The sequence below is a fragment of the Brachyhypopomus gauderio genome, chromosome 17, assembly GCF_052324685.1.
Source record: "Brachyhypopomus gauderio isolate BG-103 chromosome 17, BGAUD_0.2, whole genome shotgun sequence".
Classification (NCBI taxonomy): Eukaryota; Metazoa; Chordata; class Actinopteri; order Gymnotiformes; family Hypopomidae; genus Brachyhypopomus; species Brachyhypopomus gauderio.
This window is the reverse complement of record NC_135227.1, coordinates 13,644,511-13,661,454: the sequence shown is the minus strand read 5'-3', so window position 1 is coordinate 13,661,454 and position 16,944 is coordinate 13,644,511. Positions and strand designations below refer to the sequence as shown.

At 40.7% G+C, this 16,944-nt stretch overlaps 3 protein-coding genes across 7 annotated transcripts; all 3 read left to right on the top strand.

The window, feature by feature from the left end:
• Positions 1-46: 46 nt before the first annotated feature.
• Positions 47-988, top strand: LOC143480651 (D-aminoacyl-tRNA deacylase 2-like). Of its 2 annotated transcripts, none has more exons than XM_076978438.1 (4): positions 47-150; positions 224-337; positions 428-497; positions 598-988. In XM_076978438.1, exons 2-4 carry the CDS (start codon positions 230-232, stop codon positions 921-923), a joined length of 504 nt encoding a protein of 167 aa, XP_076834553.1. In that variant the 5' UTR covers positions 47-150; positions 224-229; the 3' UTR covers positions 924-988. The 2 variants fall into 2 exon arrangements, with proteins under 2 accessions (XP_076834553.1, XP_076834552.1); XM_076978437.1 differs by having other exon boundaries at positions 74-100.
• A 291-nt stretch (positions 989-1,279) lies between these two features.
• On the top strand, positions 1,280-7,457 carry dtd2 (D-aminoacyl-tRNA deacylase 2). 4 transcript variants are annotated; one of them, XM_076978429.1, is made up of 13 exons: positions 1,280-1,592; positions 1,896-2,049; positions 2,153-2,453; positions 2,532-2,721; positions 2,832-3,117; positions 3,344-3,647; positions 4,012-4,198; positions 4,282-4,486; positions 4,904-5,216; positions 5,430-5,618; positions 5,776-5,917; positions 6,073-6,142; positions 6,528-7,457. In XM_076978429.1, exons 1-13 carry the CDS (start codon positions 1,587-1,589, stop codon positions 6,851-6,853), a joined length of 2,673 nt encoding a protein of 890 aa, XP_076834544.1. In that variant the 5' UTR covers positions 1,280-1,586; the 3' UTR covers positions 6,854-7,457. The 4 variants fall into 4 exon arrangements, with proteins under 4 accessions (XP_076834544.1, XP_076834545.1, XP_076834546.1 ...); XM_076978430.1 differs by having other exon boundaries at positions 1,281-1,592; positions 1,931-2,049; XM_076978431.1 differs by having other exon boundaries at positions 1,281-1,592; positions 1,915-2,049.
• Positions 7,458-7,579: 122 nt separating this feature from the next.
• On the top strand, positions 7,580-16,649 carry pomt2 (protein-O-mannosyltransferase 2). The gene is made up of 21 exons (XM_076978433.1): positions 7,580-8,198; positions 8,280-8,364; positions 8,887-8,991; positions 9,263-9,371; positions 9,476-9,584; positions 9,830-9,989; positions 10,082-10,188; positions 10,279-10,361; positions 10,911-11,020; positions 11,365-11,428; positions 11,534-11,594; positions 11,740-11,818; positions 12,132-12,283; positions 12,493-12,584; positions 12,721-12,797; positions 12,875-12,946; positions 13,050-13,109; positions 13,519-13,624; positions 14,007-14,147; positions 15,331-15,442; positions 15,870-16,649. The coding sequence occupies exons 1-21, from the start codon at positions 7,930-7,932 to the stop codon at positions 15,973-15,975; spliced, it is 2,259 nt and encodes a 752-aa protein (XP_076834548.1). The 5' UTR covers positions 7,580-7,929; the 3' UTR covers positions 15,976-16,649.
• Positions 16,650-16,944: the final 295 nt, after the last annotated feature.

Genomic DNA, 16,944 nt, shown 5'->3' with positions numbered 1-16,944 from the left:
AGATAAAGAAGCGATGGGTTCAACTTAAACCCTCACCACAGGCGAACCGTCTCAGACCACTTCTGATGACGTTTTGCGGAAATAAAGCCTGCATTTAAAGGTATCCACTGCATGTGAAAATTAAATACGCTTCTTAACAACAGAATCAACGTATGTATGTCGTTGCCTCTTTTTTAGGATTATTTACGGCGGTTGTTTGTAAACATTTAAGTCTTTGTTTTAGGTCACGATGGCGAACGAGTCTTCTGTAGTAGCTCGAGTGGTGCTTCAGCAGTGCCTACACGCCAGACTTCAGGTGAAACCTCCGGACGTGGAGAATGAGGCCGAATGGGTTGAGGTATCCCATCGCATTTGGCATTTTTTGTTCTGGTTTAGTCTTATGCTATTGCTGAATAACTATACTGATCGTGTTAACATTTCCACACAGATTAACCGGGGAATGGTTATCTATGTCTGTTTCTTCAAGGGTGCAACCGAAGATATAATAACCAAAATAGGTATTGCTCTTTTCTGTAAAGTTTAATCTAAAACGTTGCTGTGTTGTTTGTAGACACTATTCAGAAACTAATTTATTTAATCCGTTTTGGTCCATCCCAGTGAACACTCTGCTAAACATGAAGCTCTGCGAGACAGATTCTGGGAAGTATACTTCAGTCCTGGAACTACCTGGCAGCGTCCTTATTGTACCTCAAGCGACACTTGGAGGGAAACCTAAGGGCAAAGGCATGCAGTACCATGCCAACATTGGCAAAGATGATGGGCAGAAGCTTTATGCCAGCTTTGTCGCCCATTGTGAGAAAGAGCTAAGTTTGTCTTGCAAATGCACAGAGGCTGGGACAGATGTCAAACACGGAACGTATGGTAACAGACAAGTCCTGAAGCTGGATACAAATGGACCATATACTCATTTAATGGAGTTTTAAGACCTTAATGTCTCTACATGGACAAATAATGGACAGCTTCATTAAAGTGTTTGTGATGAATGGGCTGTTATTCCTTCAGAGTTGATTATTCATATGGTTCTGCATGCGCCTTTAAAAGTGTATGTGAAACATCACCATTCCTATTCATAAACCATACATAATAGATAGATTTAAGATAACTATAGACTGCAACATTGAGAACTGTCGTAGGTGACTGAAATTTATCTTAACCTTACATGAAACCTGCCTAATATGACTACATATCTAGATGTTTTTCGTTGAATTAATTTCGGACAACTTTTATTTTGACGTACATAAACAGGAAGTGTCGTAAAATCCCATAAAATGTCGTAGTCAATTTTTTATTGATGCACATGTTTAGACACCACTCATATTTGCTTTTTCTTCAGTACGTTTAGATACCACAAAAATCGGATGCGTTTGTTAAATAGTTTGTATGGTCTGTACTGTGTTTTTAAAAACGACATCGAATCCAAAAAGAAGTTGTTTTGATGAAGATGTTTCAGCAAACCTGATGCACTGTAAAATTGCGTTCCCCTCGGAAACGACTCCTGTTGGATTAGGATACTTGGCCCTTTTATTTTGAATCTACACGAATAAACAAATAAAAATCAGGTCACCGTTCGTACCGAAGAGTAGTCTATGGAGGTATGTTGATTAAACAATTACTTGAGTTTTGTACGTGTTGCTAGAGCATTTCGCATTGTGTGGTGAAAGTTTGTATGGTGTAAAGTTTTGGTTGACTAATTAGCCGGGTAACATGGTTAGAGCACAGGAGTAGGATGAGAAGAGACCCAGTACTTTCACTTCGAGCATGTATGTATGTGTAGATGCTAAGACTACGTTTGTAGATTAAAATGTGTCTTTAAAATATATTTGAAAACAGACACGTCATCACTGCACTTATCGATGTGCCATATTTTAATTATTTGTGGATTAATGCAAAAGCAGATTGATGTTGCTTCATCAGATTTACATGCCTGCAGGATGAACTTCAACACTTTTGATGAAGTAGAGAAGTACCTTCGATTCGGGATATACACAAAACATGATAAAACTTCAAAACGTATAATAAGAAGGTGCAGCAAGAAATTTTGTTGGGCTGGTGAGTAGTAATTTTTAGCATTACAGATTAATGACATTGTTTTCATTGCCTTTCTAGATTTTCACTTGCTAACTGAACATAAGTATTTTTTCCTTTCCTGTAGACGGTGCTCTTTGGTATGTGGATGGAAAACGCCAGCGTAAGGTACTTCGAAGTCAAGAAGAAGTGAAAACTGTGCTGATAGAACAACATGATAATCGCAAACATGCTGGCCGCTCTAGGTGCCTGAAAGCTGTGTCAGATCTGTATTACTGGCGCTCAATAACCAAGGACATCACAGATTGGATAGACAACTGTAATGGTTGTGTCCATCCTCCCAATCCTGTGGTACGATTACAGTGCATTGTCCCTGGTTGTGACAGTGCTGGACTGGCAGAAGGTGAAAATGGCATCAGTTTTCACAGGTATGAATTCTGAAGGTTTACCAAGATTTGGAATTAATTTTGTGTACATGTTCAAGATGTGTGCTTTTTTGCAAACAGGTTCCCATTTGGTGATCCAGGCAGACTCAATTCATGGATCAGCTTTGCTCACCGAGATCGCTGGTCTGTCCATAGCAGATCCGCTATATGTTCTAAGCATTTCACAGTGGACAGCTTTGATCGAATTGGGAACAATAGTTACCTTAAACCTGATGCTGTGCCCACAACTGAACCATCCCCACAACAGGAGGTGACTTTTAAATGACAACTCTCATTTAGTTCTGTGATCATCTATATCAAGAAAATATAAGGAATAAGGAAAATTCTTATGCCATTTTCAAATTTTAATTATTAAAATAGGTCAATAAAGAATGCTGTGATGGTGTCATGGAATATGGGGAGGAGGAGCTTCCCTCTGCAGATGAGGATATAGTCCATGAAGAGCACCCATATTCCAGAGCTCCCACTGTGCAGACCAGAACAAAGGGAAGTGGTGTGAACAGACAAATTCTGAGTTCCAAGTCTGAGCCTCATTTCAGAAGGTATGATGCTTTGGAGAAGTACTTGCGCACAGGTGTCTATAGCAGCACCCCATATTGCAAGAGGTACACAGTCAGGAGGTGTGCCAAACGCTTCTGCTTCCAAGGTAAGTCCAAGGACTTTTTTTGTCTGAGAATAGGAAAGAAACTTGAATCCACATCTGATGTAATTTGAACCATATTTGTTTTGATCCTATGATTTGATTATTACTGTCTGGAGAGTTCAGTACTTATAATTTACAGTGTCAGTATCAGTGGATCCAGTCTTTTATGGAGATAACATTAGCAGTGTTTTATGTTTTTAAAATTGTCTTTGTACTTCTTTGTTATAAGATGGAGTCTTGTATTATCGCCATGGCTCCAAGCTTCGCAGAGTTCTACGAAACCAGGAGGAAGTTGTCCAGGTGCTAAAGGAACACCACGACAAAAGGGGCCACTTTGGAATGAGCAGATGTTTGAGCTCCATATCTAAGGTTTACTACTGGGGCACCATTACTAGGGACATAGAGGAATGGATCGGCAACTGCCAGTTCTGCATGGAGATGGATGAGGCGACACAAAAATACCGTTGTGCTGTTTACAGCTGCAACAACTACAACGGACCCTTGGAGAGGACATTGGGCCTGACCTTCCACAGGTCAGGCAATATCACTGTGGCCTCTGGGATTTAAAACGATTGTCACACTAACATGAATTTTAAGAGGTTTGCTGAACTCAGCCCACCTTTTAACAAGCCTGAAACAAGCCATTAAAAACACAGAATGCATGGTTCAGTTATACTGGAAGCTAGTTTAGATGCACAATGTAGATCTGGTAGGTTTAAGGAACTGGGTTTTGGTTGTTAACGGAATAGTCTTTCCTTATACTAATGTGACAGTCCTGTTGTGATAGATTAGCACCACTGACTGTTTGCTGGTGTGAACTAAATTTGCATCCCTTTAAGGAGGGTGTCTTTTACTTAAGATGTTATTTGTCAATATTTTAATCCCACACTTTCACAGATTTCCATTTGATGAGCCACAGCGACTTAATGAGTGGATCAGAAACCTTCGCAGATTAAATTGGCGCCCCCGGCCACGCTCAGTGGTATGCTCCACTCACTTCGTGGACGACTGCTTCGACCGCTCTGGGGACTCGGTTTGCCTCAAGCCTCATGCAGTCCCCACCTTGCTACTCTGCACCACACAGGTACAACTGCTGTATGTGCTTTTCACCCTATATCTCCTGAGTCATGTGGGGTTACACTTCTGTACTGCAATTTTTCCCCACAGGATAAGGAAGGGGAAGAACCTCCTCAAGGTTCTGCTGAGCCAAGGAGCTCTTGTGAGACACGGGAGAATTCAAGCACCCAGCATGCTTTTTTTTCTAAATATGATGCAGTTGAGAAATATTTGAGTGGAAGAGGTTATCCACCAGGACTCACCTCGGTGGAGAAAAACACTTTCAGAAGGCTCTGCTCCAGGTTTGCTATCCATGGTAAGTTTAATTGCCTTATTGTTTTTGAATTTGTGGAATTGGCAGCACTTAGCAGGTTGCTCATGAGTAGGAAGAACTTTTAGTGAAAAGGTGGCTACAAGTTTAACACAACTATATAACATAATGAACAATGTGTATCTTTACATAAACAGATATATTAGATGTAAACATATTAATATTAAACAATGTAAATAAGTCAATAAGACTTTTGCCTTTGCCTGGCAACACCAGGTGGATCATTGTTACTTAAAAATATGAAATACATGATCAGATTATACTATTTTCTGTGCAATAGAACATAGCATAGCTAATATGAAAAGTGTGAGAATTGATACATATATTCAACATGTTTTCTAAAAGTCAAAGATGTTTTGAGCTATAGGAATCCTGTTCCTGATCTATACTCCCCATTTTCAGATGGCTTCCTTTTCTACACATCGGGCAGAGGCAAACGGGAGCATGGGAGACGCAGGGTGGTGAGGAGCAGAGAGGAGGTGCAGTCGACGCTCACCGTGTACCACAATGACATGAACCACCTCGAGTTCGAGAAGTGCTTAAAGCTTGTGTCCAGACATTTCTTCTGGGGCTCCATGAGGGCAGATATAGATCTGTGGATTCAACGGTGCCCCCAGTGTTCAAGCTTGGAAGAGCCTCCTGCCATGGAGCTTTGTGCTAGCGCAGGAAGCCCTGAGGAACTTGAGCCTATGGAGCCCATCGAAGATCAAGACATGTAGGCCTCTAATGAACACTTTAGCACTTGCAATTCAATGGTGATACTTCACATCAAAATGGTATTATTAGTACATGATGCTATTACAGTTTAGTACAATTTGTATTAGTGCTTAATGCCATTATAGGTTTCATCATGTCTGTTATGTTTGCAGGTGGCTGTGCTTTATAAATTCCATTCCTGTCTTTAATGTCATCACTTTGCCTACTTTAGTCTGAGCCCACCAGGGCAGACGAACGGGAGAGCAGAGACCAACGACGAGCTGCATCTCTCGGTCACAGAGCTGGCTGGGCAGCAGTGTCTTGGTGACGGATCCAGAGACCTTCCTGTATGTCAGCCTGACAGTAATGCTGCTGGTAGGGAGACTGGAACAGTTTCCACAAGACCCAACCCAGTAACCAGGTATGGAACCTGCGTTAACAACCAGAACCATTTTTTCACACCCTCATTGACAGTGTGACCTTGTCCATAAAGCTAGTGATTCATAATAAAAGTACAATGAAGAGACAATTGCAGGCCAGCACCAGCCTGTTCTCAGTTCACTTCGCTCCACTTCCAGCGGTTCCCGGCAGCTGTACAGTGATTCGGTACCAGAGCAGAGGAACGGCCTTATGAGCGCAAGGGCAGTGGTCCAGCAGTGTGCACACGCCTTGCTGCAGGTCAAATCCCAGGTGCCTGGGTCCAGCTCCGAATGGGTGGAGGTATTTCATGCGCTGTGCTTGACAACATTAATCTTCTGTCCATGCTATGTTTGAGGATGTCATTTAGCATGTCTCAAATGGCACCTCTGATTAGATGTGCCTCAGATTCAGAATGGTACTTAACAAATATTGCTCCCATTTCGCTTGGTTTCCAGATTCATGGGGGAATGGTGATCTACGTGTGCTTTTATAAAGGCGCTACTGAGAAAATTGTTCCCAAAATGGGTAGGTATGCAGAAAAGCCACATTAACTAACAATATATTACAATTTTTGACCTTGAATCACTAATTTATGACTCAATATCTTTTCTTTTGACTAATATCACTGAGCAAATTTTTAAGGTGACATTGTACCTTGCACACACACACATTCACTCATACAAACCTTCCTTTATGATAGGTGATCTTGTAAAGAGAGTTTATAAAATATGCATTATAAAATATGCTTTGATTGGGTTAACTAAAGGGAGCAGCATATTTCTCACCTTGAGCGTTTCAGCGATCACAGAACCTTTAAAACTTGCACCATCTCATGTTTGTACTTACTGCATCCTCATACGGTCATGAAGGTCTTGAAGCTGATCCACAAAATGTGTTCTGAATTCCACAGTCAGTTCTCTGCTCAATACGAAGTTCTTCCCAGCCAGTAGTGGTAGGTGTGACTCTATCCTGGAGCTTCCGGGGAGTGTGCTGATCGTTCCTCAGGACAGCTTGACGGGGGTTGTGAGGGGAGGCAAGGTGCTGCATCGCGACTCCATCGAGCGCTGGAAAGGCCTCCACCTCTACAAACGCTTCGTCTCCCTATGTGAAAAGGAACTGGCGGCATCCAAGAAGTGCTCTGACGCCGGGGCAGTTGTCAAACATGGAGTTTACGGAAACATGCAGCCAATGTACCTTAACAGCAACGCACCCCTCACTCATGTAGTTGAGTTTTGAGACTTGTACTCATGGGAACTTTTGTATGGTAATACAAAATACAAACCGGATTCCAAAAAAGTTGGGACACTAAACAAATTGTGAATAAAAACTGAATGCAATGATGTGGAGATGGCAAATTTCAATATTTTATTCGCAATAGAACATAGATGACAGATCAAAAGGTTAATCTGAGCAAATGTAACATTTTAAAGGAAAAATGTTGATTCAAAATTTCAGTGTCAACAAATCCCCAAAAGGTTGGGAAAAAAATGGCCTTGTCCCAACTTTTTTGGGATTTATTACTGCCATGAAATTTTGAAACAACTTATTTTCCCCTTAAAATTATACATTCTCTCAGTTTAAACTTTCTGAGATTTGTGTTCTATTCTAAATAAAATATTAGATGTTGGCACCTCCACATCATTGCATTCAGTTTTTAATTGCAATTTGTTTAGTGTCCCAACGTTTTTGGAATCCGGTTTGTATTTACCATGTGAAAGATTTATGCCTGATTTTGTTTAGGTTCCACTTTTGAATTTCTGTTCCTTTATTTTGCAGCTCTTATGTGTCCCTTATGTTGTATATTTGGTGTGTGAAAATAAAGTTTTTCTTGTTTAATATAGCTTTGCATTGTTTATTTTATTGACCAAGTTCTCCAAAGGCACTGGTCACTTGTCCTCACTCTCGCTAGGTGGCAGTAATTGGTCATCCCTGCAGCTCTCGATGAGTACACGAAGAACGGGCGAGAATAAGTTGATAAAGTAACCAGAGTAAACACACAGCAAGCTAACGCTACCTAGCCAGGATCGCTATTACGCTGGAAAATTGGCAGTTTCGCAGTACACCAAATATTCAGTCTGTCAACTTTTGCATTGTTTAACATTCCTTATTCAGTCATATTTCAGTTAATGGTACTGCATTTTATCTGAAATGAAACGAGAGTAAATGACCTGCATGGATCTCTCTCCGCAGCCTGGATTCCTACTCGCTCCAAAATCGCTTTATGAGATATTTTGGTTTTGTTTGTTTCTCTTTACCGTTGACGGGACATTTATGCACATTTAATTCGCACACGACACTTTAATAGATGTCTAATGGAAGATAGTTTACACGAGGATCATTCCCAACAGAGACCAGGCTCACCTGCTTTAAGAAAGCGGAGATCATGCATGACCCCGGCGGCGAGGAGACCCGTTCCCCAGACCCGCGGTCCCAGACCGGCCTTTAACGGGACATCTCTAACGCTGTCCAGGGGGGACGGTTGTCCTCAATCACACGCCGAGCAGAAATATCTTCTGCTTTTGGTGGCGGTTCTTTCCGTGTGCACTCGGTTTTATAAGATCACAGAGCCTCCACACGTATGGTGAGCCCTGCTTTGACATACACACATCGCTCGCCTGAATCTTTGGGCTACTGGCCTAATCTACCTGTCGTTTGTTTGCAGTTGGGATGAGACTCATTTTGGGAAAATGGGAAGCTATTATATTAATCGCACATTTTTCTTTGACGTCCACCCACCACTCGGAAAGGTGAGGAATTAATTTAAAGAGCTCGAATCTCCGCTATAATCAAGCGTTATAGATATAGGTTTACAGTTGGAAAGTAAAGCCCAGTCATGCACAGTTTGTTCCGTTTTGGGCCATCAGGGAGAGTTTGGCTCAGTTTTTTAGTTGCAGACCACTCTCAATCTATCAGTAACACTTGTATAATAAAACTCCAGCAGAAATAGTGTGTCCCTCATAGCAGAACAACACCTACCATGTGTCACTGCTGCGTTAAGATGGGCCTGAAACCTGAATAAGGCCAGAGAAAACAAACAGAATGGCATATAATCTATATATATGTGTACCTCATAAAAGTAGCTCTATGAATGTCTTTTGACAAATGCTAGAATCATTCCATCAACAATAAAGTGATTTAAGCAGTCTGCCAATGCATTATAATACTAGAATTATTGTTGTTTTTCCATTAGAATTTTTTGTGGCATTCTGGGATGAATGGATTGAATCTCTGGGTTTAAGTAAATGCGTTTTTTGGCCTTCTGGGTTCAGATGCTGATTGGTCTAGCTGGATTCCTGACAGGCTATGATGGTACCTTTCCTTTCATCAAGCCCGGGGACAAATATGAGCATCACAACTACTGGGGCATGAGAGGGGTAAATGTTTTGGAATTTTTATGGTTCATTTATTCATAGTTTGATTATATTTGACTTGATTACTATGGGAAATAGGCATTTGTCTGTCAGCTAAAGGTACTGTAGTTGTTAACTTCTGATGGTGTCATTTGAAGACACCCACAAATGTGTATTTGCATGCTGAACATCATCTGGTGTAATCTAGAATGTTGATGTTATTTTTCCTTCCTAAACTTTTAATAGTTTTAACATTGGCATTGTTCATACTGCTGACAGTGGCTCACCTTCTCAGTTCTGTGCAGCCCTTGGTTCTTGCCTGCCTCCGTTTGTCTTCCTGGTGGTTCTAGAGCTGTCCCGCTCCACGCCCGCTGCACTCATTGCAGCTTCCATCATCATCTTCGGTCAGTCCTGGTTGTTTGTGCATTTCTGAAGACACCCAAGCGCAGTACGAGTCTGTGCTGCTAAAAGTGCTGCATCATTTTAAATGGACCATTCTGCTTTCCAGATACTGGGTGCATCACTCTCTCCCAGTACATCTTGCTGGACCCCATCCTCCTCTTTTTTATCATGGGAGCTGTGCTGAGCATGGTCAAATTCAACCGACAGAGGCTCAGGTAGGGCAGCACCACCTGGGTTCATCCAGACCTGCTGTGTCCACTCTGAGGTTTAAGTCATCATATTGATTGATTCAGGTTTTAGTTTTTTTGTTAATGAGAAATTACTGAATAATTTTTACTGTGATTAATAGGAAGAAGTAACAATTGGGGTAATCACTAATCATTGTACTTATAGTAAAAGGTTGTAAATTGTACCTCTGTGCAATAAGGGTTTTATTTTTCCATAATAAAAAAAACATTAGGCCCTTCAGCTGGTCCTGGTGGTTATGGCTACTTCTGACTGGGGTGAACCTCTCTGGCTCGCTGGGAGTGAAGTTCGTGGGGCTTTTTGTCATTGTATTAGTGGGTATCAACACTGCATGGGACCTCTGGACACTACTGGGGGACATCCGTCTGTCTCTGGTATGGACAAGATGGAGTTCTCTTTGAAAGTATCAGCTTGGTGATGGTGTGGATCTGCTCAATGTTTACTTGTGGTTTTCACTTCTCATCAGGTGGATTTTGCCAGGCACTTGTCTGCCCGGATCTTTGGACTGATCATTCTCCCCTTGTTCCTCTATACTGCAATATTTGCCATCCATTTTGTTGTTTTAAACAGAAGGTATACATGGCCATTCTCTTGTCAGACCTGCTAATTCCAGTATCGGTTAGTTAGAATTTCAACTGGAACCTCCGTTGTCTTCTCTCCCAGTGGTCCAGGTGACGGTTTCTTCAGCTCTGCTTTCCAGTCACGCTTGACTGGAAACAACCTGCACAATGCCACAATGCCGGAATGTACGTGTTTCTGAAGTTTTTTTTGTTTAGAAGCTTCTAATGATCGTCTTGTGTTTTGTTATATAGATATCTGCTGCAAAATTTTGTTCCATGTTAATCTTAATTCATTTGTGATTAGTAACAGGGCCATACAGTAACCTAATAAGCACTAGGTTATTCATCCATGGACTTGTAATCACAGCCAGATATGGGGAAAAGGTGAAATGTGACCTGTCTGACCAAACTCGTTTTTAGTTTTGCAATGAATGAGTAACCATGTATACTTCATCATGAGCTAACTGGCATTTAATCTGAAATGATTCACCTACATAGCTGCCTTTTGAAATTGTGCAAGTTGTTTTTCTAATATGGTGATTTCATTATTTTGACTAGACCCTGTATATGCGCATATAGTTATAGTTACGTATAGTTATATATGCATATATAGTTGCATATATATGTTGCATCAAATGTAGTGGAGTATGGTTTCTTTAGAGGATCTAAAACATGACAGGCTTGACCAAATTACATCAACTTCTGTTTCTGCTTTAATTCTCCACACAAAAACAGACCTGGCTTATGGCTCCATAATAACGGTGAAGAACCTGCGTATAGCGGGAGGCTACCTGCATTCACACTGGCACCTTTACCCAGAAGGGGTTGGTGCACACCAGCAGCAGGTTGGTACCTCTATGTTTGTACACTGGTGCACACATGATGAAACCACCATCCCATCCCTTTTGGTCCCTCACATTTAATTCATTTACTCACTCATACAGTACTAGTCAGCACTAGTAATAAGCCCTTCTTTGGTCTGTAATAACCCCTTCTTTGGTCTGCTTAAAATTAGAAATTTTAACTAAACCATTTTATTTGAAGTAATAAATTAAGTAATTAAATAATTATTATTATTAGTAGTATATTTACATAATGATTATTTTTTATTATGTAAACATTAATAGGAACAGTCGTTAATCTCAAGACCTGAGTAAATCTCAAACAGTATTCTGTTTCCTCCAAACAGGTTACTGCCTACCTGCACAAAGACTACAACAACTTGTGGCTGGTCAAAAGGCCTGACAATGATGGTGAGAGAAAGTCTGTAGCTACATGTGCTCATATACACACTGGTTTATTCTTTTCTGAAAAAATCCCATGTGGTGGTGTCAATGTTTTCCTGTGGTTATGTCTAGACCACACAGAGACTCCCGAGCTTATCCGACATGGGGACATCATTCGTCTGGAGCATAAAGAGTGAGGGTTTTGGTCATTGTGTTTTTAGTTTTTTTTATCACCTCCTATATCCAGACTTCAAGTCTGAATGAATTGCTTTGGCTGTTGTGGCAGGGTGTGACCCCATCCCTTGTGGTCTAACACTTGTGGTCTACACACCTTTCAGGACTACTCGCAACCTGCACAGTCACCTGCATGAGGCCCCACTGACCAAGAGGCACCTGCAGGTCACAGGCTATGGTATTGTAAGTATGGCTATTAATGCCTGGGTAGTGAGTTAATGTGTCTATTAGCATCCTGATTAAAGGAGTAGAACAATCAATGCAAATGGTGTTAATGTATAATTAAAGCAATTTTAATGCTAATTAATTATGCTAATAATTTATTCTAATTAATAATTATGCAGATATTACTATTATGTATGCAACATGCTAACTGGAGGCTCAAGGCTTTATTTCATTGTTGGCCACTTTGACAACACCTGATTCATTGAAACACGTTTACCTAAATATTAGAGCGTTGCAGATTGTCAACTCGGGTCTTCCTTCACCTCTTCAGAATGGCACAGGCGACCCTAACGACCTGTGGCAGGTGGAGGTGTGTGGAGGGAAGCAGGGAGACCCAGTGAAGGTACTCCGCAGCAAAGTGCGCTTCCTCCATCGGGCCACGGGCTGTGTGCTCTACTCCTCAGGGAAGACCCTGCCGAAGTGGTGAGACTGCGGCCGGTGTGGGATCAGGGTCTCCACCCTGTGGTGATCTGAAACGCCAAACCCTGCCCAGAACCCTCCTGCACTGATGCGTCTCAATAACAGGCTGGAAAGAGACAATGACTGCACTGACATTTTAATCGTTGCAATGCAGAGCCAATGTGATGGGAGGGGTGCGTCTTTGTTAAGGCAAATGCGATGTTGTTTTAAAGGGGCTGGGAACAAGTCGAGGTCACATGTAGTCCATATCTAAAGGAAACCCCCAATTCACAGTGGAACATTGAGGATCACATCAACCCCAAGAGTAGGTCCTGGTGACTTAGCCCTTTCAATAGAATCATTGTTTGGATTTCTTCACAGTGCTATATTTAATTATCTAATAATTTCCTGACAGTGCTTTTGACTGAACTGGCACGCATTGTTGTTCTGTATCCCCACAGTGCCCAACATTAGTTTGTGCGTCCTAAAACCGTCCTTTCTGGAGATCCTGCTGGAATCTCATATTGTCATGATCAGGGTAAGAACTAAGAAAACAAGATTGTAGTCGGGCGTCCAGCAATGTTCTAATGTATGTTTTTGTGGGTCTTTTAACAGGGCAACAGTGGCCTGAAACCTAAGGACAATGAGATGAACTCCAAACCCTGGCACTGGCCTATTAACTATCAGGTATTTTACATTGGAATTGTCTCACCTTTGAGAGAACAACACCGCAATTGGCAGCAATTAAATTCATCCCTTTCAATCTAATCCTTGTTTATGCAATCCTTAGGGTTTGAGATTTTCTGGGGTGAATGAGACAGAATATCGCGTGTATCTATTGGGTAACCCTGTGAGTGTTTTTCCTTCTCTTTCTATCCTTACATTTATTGTTAGAATAATCATCAGAATCCAAGACACTGCTTGCCTGTGAGTGAACACAAATATTGGCTGATCATGTGATCTACACATAATATCAGAGGTGGACATTCTAGGTTCAGAAAGTCTTACCAGGATTTTACTCAAGCTTGCTGGATTTTCTAATTAGTGCAAGCCAGGTAAAATTTGTGGAATCAACACAATCCAGGAAGCCTGAGCAAAATCTTGGTGAGGACTTTTACTTTCTGAACATGGAATGTCCACCTCTGCATAATATGCAAACGTCTTATATAGGAAATAATCATTTGATGATCAGAAAATCTACAAATCTACATCTACAATGTGCATGAATTTGCCACACAGTCCCACCCTTTCTTCTTTAGGTGATTTGGTGGCTGAACCTGTTGGCTCTGGGTCTGTTTGTTGTCATGGTGATGGGGTGCTCATTGGCATTACAGAGAGGCATGAAGTTAGAGGGAGATAGAAAAGGTAAGTGTGTGGTTTTCACTATGTGCTTCAGGATCAAATAGTGGTTTGATGGAAGAGAAAACGTGTGCTTATTGCTGAATTGATAAATTAGGTTGTTGTTTATTTATATAAACACAGCCTGACAAAAAATGTGCATATCAGCATATTCAGCACTGATAAATGGTTTTGGCTTTGGGTGGTTTACTCAGGCCTTCATATAGGGGCGTACTGTGTTCATGAATTAAAAACTAGAAGCCTTCCACTGATCTGACACTCCTGTCCATATATTAAAAAGTATTATTTGATAAATTGTATTTATGCAAATGAAATGAAACCTAAATGATCTATGCCGTGTTGTTGACTATGGTCTTCACCATCAATAAAGCCTGCTCCATGCTTACAGCACACAGTAAGATACTCCGGGAGGGCGGCGGGCTGCTGTTCTTGGGATGGCTGCTACACTACCTGCCCTTCTACACCATGGGCCGCATTCTCTACTATCACCACTACTTCCCAGCAATGCTGTTTAGCAGTATGCTTACAGGTATTGGGAAACTGAAGGTAGCTGAGGCCACCTTCCTCTAAGCTGTGATGAGACGTGCACTGATAGCGTGAAGTGTTGAAACTGCATATCATGGGTGAAAGTTGATAAAAGGTCATTATTGATCCACGAGTCAGTTAGTCCCATGTACCAAACAGCTCTGTAGGTAATTTCAACGCTTACACCTTAACCGATTAATGACTTGTAGACTTGGTAGTTGAACTGCTTGCACTTTCTGTGCATTGGGATTTGTGTTGAACTACAAAACAGTGCAGTGAATGTAACTTGGCAAAGCAGCGTAAACATTCATGCCGTGAGCAAACGCTGATGTCGGGAGGCTCTTGGAGGGAAAGCTGCTGCTGACCACACAACCTTTCTGCTGTGTGGGCGATCTGCTGCGGTCTGGCCTTTCAGCAGCAGGAGGCTGGGCTGGAGCGCTCAGTAACGGATGGGGTTACGTGTTGAGATGCAGCTACGATGGTGGACCTGTAAAACTGAGCTCAGGTTTAGAGATCTTGCGATTCCACAACCTCTTTGGAAAGGGCCTCCATTTATGAGCTTTTCTGATGATGGTTATTGCTTTCATCTTCCACTCGAGCTGTGTAGAGATGGTGTTGCCAAGTAATTTGAATGACCCCACTTTACTCGCAACAGAGAGAGACAGATCAGTGGCGTCTTACAGACGTCTATGGCAATCTCTACTGTTTTAATGTGGAAATTCATCACATGGCCAAATGGGCCAATCTCGTCATTGTTGCTAATGGCTAATCAGCTTGATGGTATGGTCACTGGAACTGGATGATTTGGTTCACAAGCAGTAAAAAAGAGCTGAGAATACACAGCATTAATGAACCGCAGTGTTGAAAGGACAGGGCCTCTGACACACAAAGTCCCAGGTGCACAAAATGTTTTCTGTCTAACAGGGTGATAAAATCATTGAGTTGATTTAGAAAATGATATTTGATAAGTTTGTCCTTGTAATTGGAGTTAACAACTTTGTTGAGATAATGTTTAGTGACTCAGTACTCATCTCTTGTTTCCTCATCTATAAAACTTCTCTTTGGTTCATCTTCCCATGAATTTCTAACAATGAATTACCTTTTTTTAAATTAAAACATAAAAAATCTGGCACAAAGACATCTGACAAGTCTTTCTAACAACCAATTGACATTTCTTCTTTTTAAAGGAATAACACTGGACACATTTCTACAGAACACTGACCTCCTCTTTAGTCCATCTGTTGCAAAGTGTATTTTGAGAGGGTCTCAGACTGTCCTCTTCTTTGGAGTCCTCTACAGGTGACAACAATGTTTGACTTTTGTAATGTTATTGTTTCTCATGGTCTATGGTCACATTTCCATTCAAGTGATTTCTTTTAATGAACATTGCTTTCGCCCTTAAAAACATCTGTCAATTTATGTTTGTAACATTTTACAAATTGTTCAGACAATTTCTGTTTCCATTGCTTATTTCAAAACATTAAGTGCTAAAGGAATTTTTGGAAAAACAAGCAAACAAAAAACACTATAATGAAAACACATGTATTGTATACTGCATATATTGTTATATTGCAGTATAATCTTTAGGGTAAGTTTCTTAATTTAAGCCTAGTATGTATTGCATCATTAATTGTAATGTCACTGGTCAATTCACCATTGAAAGCCTCTTTTACTCTACACTTAGGACTAACTCAAGAGTTTCATCTTCTCTCTTGATCTTGTACAGTTTCTACCTCTTTCATCCTCTGTCCTATGGCATGAGAGGGCCACTGGCCCATGACCCCGCCTCCTCCATGGCTGGACTCAGATGGTTGGACTCCTGGGAATTTTAGGGTATTTTGAAGGGGGTCATTGTTCGACTGTTCAGTGTGACTATTAAGCTCCTAAAATTCATTGTCGAGTTACATTTCAGTGTATTTTAAAGACTTTTGAGTGATACACTACACAAGACAGTGCTTTACAATCTATGTTGGTATTGTTAACAAATGTGCTTTATTTATTTTATTAAACATTCTACTAAAATTAGGGACTGTGAACACACAAAGCATCTAAAACTGTCCGCATCATTTCGTTTCACTTAAAGATGGATTACATTGTCTTTATCTTACAGTTGAGGAAAATTTCAATTAAATGTTACCAGTATTGTAAAACATGACTGACATATTTATTTACTAGAATGTTTGAATGTACTTTAACATTATTGGTTTTACATATATAAACAACCAGAAGACACAAAGTGCCTTTTAGGTAATAATTTTAATTAAAGAGCAGTGTGAATAATGTATGATGAGCAATTAGCCCAATGAATTGCTGGACGTCAATATTAAACATTCTGATTAAACATTCTGATCCCTGTAATCGTGACATGTTCAATTATGAATTCTAGAGTTCTAGCCAGAAATAGCAATAGAGATTGTATGTCCAGCTTGTTGAACTGGATATAAGTTGTCTTTGGATTGAAGTCAAGCAGATAATTTTACATCATTGTAAACAATAAATATTTTTACAAGAATTTCTTGTTTCCTGTTGGTTCATTTATACATGTTACAGTTCAAGGTGTGTCTGAACTGCTGATCTATAATAAATACCTTTACTATAAATCAGTGCTTTAAACTTTTTCCCATTTGCACTACTCCTGTATTTGTGTTTATATACATAGAATAGGTGAATCAGAAAGGCAAACACATCAACCCAATTTTGCTAGATATTCTACCGCAGAGAACTCTCGTATCTCATACAATGATAATCCATTACGATGGTGTCCGCTTGTGATTGTGATTACTTAATCCAAACAGCGTTTC

Excerpts from the sequence above, each read along its gene's own strand:
- pomt2 (XM_076978433.1), top strand. The coding sequence starts at position 7,930 with ATGGAAGATAGTTTACACGAGGATCATTCCCAACAGAGACCAGGCTCA. Across the intron at positions 12,947-13,049 it reads ACTGGCCTATTAACTATCAG|GGTTTGAGATTTTCTGGGGT; the intron begins GTATTTTACATT and ends TGCAATCCTTAG. Across the intron at positions 13,625-14,006 it reads GTTAGAGGGAGATAGAAAAG|CACACAGTAAGATACTCCGG; the intron begins GTAAGTGTGTGG and ends CCATGCTTACAG.
- LOC143480651 (XM_076978438.1), top strand. The coding sequence starts at position 230 with ATGGCGAACGAGTCTTCTGTAGTAGCTCGAGTGGTGCTTCAGCAGTGC. Across the intron at positions 338-427 it reads ATGAGGCCGAATGGGTTGAG|ATTAACCGGGGAATGGTTAT; the intron begins GTATCCCATCGC and ends ATTTCCACACAG. Across the intron at positions 498-597 it reads AGATATAATAACCAAAATAG|TGAACACTCTGCTAAACATG; the intron begins GTATTGCTCTTT and ends GGTCCATCCCAG.
- dtd2 (XM_076978429.1), top strand. Across the intron at positions 2,050-2,152 it reads CAAGAAATTTTGTTGGGCTG|ACGGTGCTCTTTGGTATGTG; the intron begins GTGAGTAGTAAT and ends CCTTTCCTGTAG. Across the intron at positions 6,143-6,527 it reads GAAAATTGTTCCCAAAATGG|TCAGTTCTCTGCTCAATACG; the intron begins GTAGGTATGCAG and ends TGAATTCCACAG.